Source organism: Fragaria vesca, linkage group LG2 (assembly GCF_000184155.1).
Source record: "Fragaria vesca subsp. vesca linkage group LG2, FraVesHawaii_1.0, whole genome shotgun sequence".
NCBI lineage: Eukaryota > Viridiplantae > Streptophyta > Magnoliopsida > Rosales > Rosaceae > Fragaria > Fragaria vesca.
In genome coordinates, this window is record NC_020492.1 from 13,970,641 (window position 1) to 13,976,752 (window position 6,112).

The 6,112-nt window shown below is 36.2% G+C and overlaps 1 protein-coding gene and 1 non-coding gene across 2 annotated transcripts; one reads left to right on the forward strand and one right to left on the reverse strand.

Annotated features, from left to right (window-relative positions):
• Window positions 1–741: 741 nt before the first annotated feature.
• Window positions 742–813, reverse strand: TRNAH-GUG. The gene has a single exon. It is a non-coding gene; the product is annotated as a tRNA-His (tRNA).
• A 558-nt stretch (window positions 814–1,371) lies between these two features.
• LOC101310089 (egg cell-secreted protein 1.1-like) lies at window positions 1,372–1,836 on the forward strand. Its single transcript, XM_004292468.1, has one exon. It carries the CDS (start codon window positions 1,372–1,374, stop codon window positions 1,834–1,836), a length of 465 nt encoding a protein of 154 aa, XP_004292516.1.
• The last annotated feature ends 4,276 nt before the right edge of the window (window positions 1,837–6,112 follow it).

The window sequence follows — 6,112 nt, forward strand, 5'->3', positions numbered from 1 at the left end:
TNTNTNNANANACAANACAACACACTACTCTACTATATACTATATACTATATACTTATACTAACGTAACTAACTTAAACTTTTAACTTTTTACTTTTTTAACGTTTTTTTCCTTTTTTTACCGTTTTTACTTTTAAACGTTTTTAAACGTTACCGTTAACGGTAACCCGTTAACCTACGTAACTGTTAACCGTAACGTTAACTAAACGTTAACTTAACCTTTAAACTTAAAACTTAAACTACTACTAAACTAAACAAACAACACTAAAAACACTAGAAATTAATAAATTTTATCTTAACAACACTTTCAAAACTAATATTTACCAAACACAAAACTGTTTTAATTCACAGCTGATTATTTTTGCAGTACAGACAACAATACCAAACTAGCCCTTAACATATTCCTAAATTCATAGTCATTTATCTCAAGCAAATTCAATTTGTTTTTTCTTTTTTCCATTATTTATGTCAAGGTCCACATGCTGACATGCAAATATTTTCTCCCAAGAGATGCCCTCTATCTTCTTCACAAGCAGGTCGACTATGGTCACTAGCGAGATGCATGCCAGCACAGTTAGATCGCCTTGCCTATATACTGACGTATACTGTACAACAAGCACCATCTCAGTTCAATAAGAAAAAGAAAAAACAGAACAGCATTTTCATTGATTTTCAAGCTCGTTTCAGATAGTGTGGTTTTGGAAATTTGCATTTTCCTTGGCTTCAAAATATAAAATAAAAATGTGGCTGCTGGGATTCGAGCCCAGGTCTCCACGGCCACAACGTGGAATTCTCACCACTAAACTACAGCCACAGTTGATAATGTACTAACTAAATGTACATATATATTTTAGGCTATTCAGTCGGAGGCCAAAAGTTATGAGAAATTTGCTGAAATTAGGTGGAAAAAAAATGTACACATCTTCATTTGCAAAAATCGAAATTAGTACGAAGACACGCACTAAAGATAATTAATATTTTTGAAACCAAATTGTGTGATTGGTCGGAAATTCATGAATGATGGTCAATTTAATTATTCAAAGTGGAGGGTTAATGTGAACAAAAATAGAAAAATAGCCATTAAAATAAAACTAATGGGAATTATACAGGTACTTTACGTAACAGAGCAGCCCAACCAGAGCAAACCAAACATCACAAAACCATCTCTAATTATTTGAACTTATTATTGGTGTACAAGTGATCATCAGTTACTTCAAGTCTTGAACTACTGATGGAATATAATGGTGAGCCTCTTAACCACCCCATGCACGTAACGCTTTTGCATTCTCATCAGTCATCACTACTTAAACCCTCGCTTCTCCTCTCTCCCTTCACACATCGATCATCTCCTAACCTAGATCACAGAATCACAATGGCCTTCAACACTTCCAACCTCTACCTAATTCTCACTGCTCTCCTTGCCCTCACCATGCCGTTCTTGGCTTCTGCTTATCCACCCTTGGTGACCAACAACCCAACCGGGTTGAATCCGAGCCTGGCAGCTAGGTTGAATTTGGATGCAGAATCCTCCAACTGCTGGGATTCTTTGCTTCAGCTCCAGTCATGTAGCGGTGAGGCTATAATGTTCTTCTTGAATGGCGAGACTACTTTGAGTGATGGATGTTGCGAGGCTATTCGGGTCATCGAGCACCAGTGTTGGCCTGCCTTGCTCGGTTCGCTAGGGTTTACCACCCAAGAGACTGATATTCTCAAAGGTTACTGCGACGAGGCTGAGCAAACTCATCATTCTCCTCCATCCATACCATCACCGTCGTCCCTTTTTCATCCTAATCGAGCGGCAGTTCGTGTTCCTTATCAGGCTGAGATGGCTCCTTGAAGATTCCAGTTATATATGGTGATTTATTCGGAATCATTATAATTTTCTAGGGTTTGTTTGCTGCTGCTTGTTATGAAATCTGTCACATTTATATGATGAGGTGTATAACCGATGAAGAGTACTATGAAATAAACCAAAATAATTAATAATCGTCTCATCAGTTCTACGTAGCACGACAGTTTCCTTTACCTGTATATTCAACTGCCAAATCACCTTTTAGACTCGTAACAAAACAGAATATATAACTCACTTTTCTCCAATAACATTTCCAAAGCTTAATTAGGCTGAACGCTTCTCGAAATCCAATTGCTTTATCCCAATTATAGAAGTATATATGTAATGACATCACATGGAACTCGATCAATGTCTAATTCTGAATGTATACAACCCACGGCAATACCCATATCTAAAATATGTAGGGCAGATTCAGATCGATTGCTCTCTACAAGCAAGATCTAGGCATGGATACGATCCCTTCGTCTATCGATACGTATATATAGTAGCTAGGTTCATCTACATATGATGTGAGCTTAACTAGGCTTCTCAATCCATCCCAACTGATGAAGCTCTCATCACAAATTGATAATAGCTGGTAGGCTCGTAGACATGTGTATAGTTGCCTCCAGTGAATTAAGGACAAGAGGGCATGGTTGGCTTAGACTTGGTAAGATTTTATTTTGCTCTCATGGTCCTTTATCCTCACACGTCCTATCAAGTTATTGCTACCTTCGATTATCACAGCAGTAAAACAAGATAATCCATGTTTCATTATGCATATGTCTGGGTGTATTAGCACCTCGTATCGGTCAGCTCTGGACGTACTAGAGTACCTCATATCGGTCATTATCGAGCCCTCTTCCATCGAAAATGAAGAGAAGAGAATGGCATGGAGATTAATACGTACACACAGTAATAATTAACTATGTTGATTCAGTTTTGATCGGTTAGCTAGTTATGACAAGTATGATGGGTTAGTGAGTTATAAAGCTGTTATATATAAATGAAATGAGCTTGGAGAAAGATTTATGTAACTCTCTTTTGTGATGGAAGTATTCAAAGGCATACGTCTAGATCATCAACCACAATAAAAATCATATGGATATGCACTACATTAAGGCATTAATTTATATGACTCGATCGTGAATGGTATAGAAAGTTAGAATATGGCAGGTGTTGGAGAATGGTAGGTTAAAACCACACACATAGAAAAAAAGAAAAAAAAGGGAGCTCTTCCTTCTATTAAGTGTTTATGTAATTAGCTGATCAAATTTACTAGTTAGTAGCTCGCATCTGTTTGAGCAAATTCCAAAAACAATCGGAAACAATCGGTTTCTTAATTATTCTTTGGTTAGGTAGGACTTGGGAGAGTACACTAAAGATGCAGTGGCAAAGGGTCAAGGCCTAAGCTGTTTTCGATCCATATCCCATAAAGATCAGCACCGTCCCATGTCCTAGACACAAACCTTACTAAAGCTATACTTCAATAAATAAGAGTGTATGATTCATATCGACAACTAAATCTCACCTATTCTTTAATAATCCACAATCCAAAAATTAAAAAACATATACAATTTATATTTTACAATTCTAAATATAATTAATACAACACATACAATAAGTATATTAATACTTCCGTTGCCAATCCCCGGCAACGACGCAAAAAAAATTGGCCGTGCGCAAATTGAGCAAATAATAAACACAGTCATGTTAAACACACATGGCATATGATCAATTTAAAAACGAGGAATTTTCATATACACCCAATTTTAAAGAGTGGTTTTAAATAAAACACACATAATAATATTCTTATATGGTAGACATATAAAATGTATCAATTATGATAAATATTACGTTCTATTTTTTCTAAATTTTACACAATTGCCATTATTCAACTATAACATATAAATATAATAAATAAGCTTAATTGATGTTGTCTTAAATACCTTGATTATGAATTTTTCTTCTAACACTAACATTTTTCAATTAATTTGCAAGAATCATGCAGTTTTCTTTATTTTTATGAAAAAATCTAGATTAAAGAAATTCATTCTCTAATCTATGCATAAGGTAAAATATAATATGAATAAGATATTTGATCTAAACCCTAAACCCTAAACCCTATACCCTATACCCTATACCCTATTCCCTGAAACTATACCCTAACTTTATACCCTAAACCCTATACCTTAACCCTATACCCTAAACTCGATTTTAGGTTTCTTCTTTTTAGGTATATTATCATATCATGCCCTACTTAATAGGTACATTAGAAACGTAAGTAGTAGAGAGTAAAATATTATTTCGATTAGGATGGGAAATGATATAATAATATACCTAAAAAGAAGAAAATTAATCAAAGAACAAGAACGTGTACCTTACAATTAGACATTTTTCGACTATGTAGAGAGCGAGACACCAAATGAAAAGTATCATCCTATTACAAATGAAAAGTATCATCCTATTACAAATGACATACTTTTGTATATAGCTTATATATATATATATATACACTCAAGTTAGTAATAACAAGGTAAGAAATTAAAGAATGTAATTGATTATGACAAAGTTAAATCCAACTAAATTTTAGCTAGTATTTGACTTTCAAATTGATGCTAAAATTGAGAAAGGTACCAAATTTAGCTTTCTACAAGGGGAAATTAGGGAAACCGAAAAATAAAGAAAACTATTAATTATAGACATTTGCTCTATATGATATGTTTGCTTATGTAGAGTGGGTGTAAAATAAAAGAAAAATATGTATAGGTTTATCTTAAAAGAGGTCTAGTAGTTTGGGTTTTTATCTAATTTTCTCTTTAAAAACCCTATAGTTGTAGTAAGAATAAGTAGGATATCGACATATCGTTCATAACCAACGATTGAGGGTGATCATATTAAATTACAAGCTAAATAACAATTCCATATATACAAGATCAGGGGATTAATTTTGATGCTACTGTTCAAAACAATAGAGCCGCTATTAGTTTTGTAACCATGACTTTGAAGGTAACCCTCTTACAGAAGCCGCTAAGTATATAGGAGATACCTAGGTGCTCTTGGCTGAAAGTATCGCTTCAAAGAAAGCTCTTCACACAACTTGGTTGCAACAATTCACCCATGTTATTGTCAAAGCAGACGACTCCAAGGCGCTTATAAATTGTCTCAATGGTCAAGTAGCTGCTCCATGGTGTCTCTGATCTCTACTACGTGATATTCAGTGATTGGTTTCTCATTTCAGTTCCTGTTATTTCCGTTATGTCCATTGTGAGACAAAGTTTATTGTGGACAGAGTGGCTTCCTTAGGGCATACTGTTGTTTCTCCCCTAGTTTGGTTTTTTTGTTTACCCCTCTCTGTGTCCCCAACGTTCCATTTGGATCCTCGTGGTTTCTTGTTGTAGTTTTTTGTTGTTGTTGTTGTTGTTGTTTTTATGGCATCGAAAAAAAAGATAAGATGGGGTTTAGAGTTTGTATTCTAATTAAACCACTCCAATGTACTAACACATGATCTGGTCACATCTCTCTTACCAATGCGCTCACTCTCAGCTACCGCTACCACATACTGTTAGGACGCTTCGGGCAGTGTAACATGATCAATCATGGTGGAGAACGTTGCGACATGAGGTGGAGGAGGTTATGGCGTTCTTGCGGGTTCGGTCTCGAAGTTATGTCCAATTGTTCCTGCCCTAATGTTTAGGGCAACAAACGTGTTGGCTTCCCAACCCACCCTCCTCCCAACTGTCAGGCTTCCTTCTTTGTTCTGGCAGTGTACAATTCAGATTCGAGAAATACCTCCATTGGTGAATGAAACAATGTCTAATGGAACCCCAACCCCTATGCAAATTTTTGGTGTGTAGCGTAAACGTGAGGAACGTGTGGAAGACTTGGTGGAGAACTCTAGGGAGGATGACAAGAGAACCAAGCATTGCTTGGCCCTGGTTTTTATCTCTTTGCAGCCGAAAAATCTAGGATTTTGTAACCCCGTGGATGGCTCTTTATCAAGCCTGGCTACTACACCTAGGGTTTACCCGAAACGAGGCTGCCCCCGTGATAACAAGAGCAAGCCTATGAAGCTAGCGTTTGACGGTGCATCCTCAATGGCTGATGCGACGTCAGAATATTGATCCAGGGTTGTCATGGTGGAAAGCACGGCGTAGATAGAGAACGTTCCTTAGGGTTTGTAACATTAATTTGCATGCCTTAGTTTTGGAGCTATATAGCTGTTCTTTTCTTTGCGTCGTACATCATTTTGTCTTAGGCGGCAAATTAATAATTTTAGAGT

Excerpts from the sequence above, each read along its gene's own strand:
- LOC101310089 (XM_004292468.1), top strand. The coding sequence starts at position 1,372 with ATGGCCTTCAACACTTCCAACCTCTACCTAATTCTCACTGCTCTCCTT.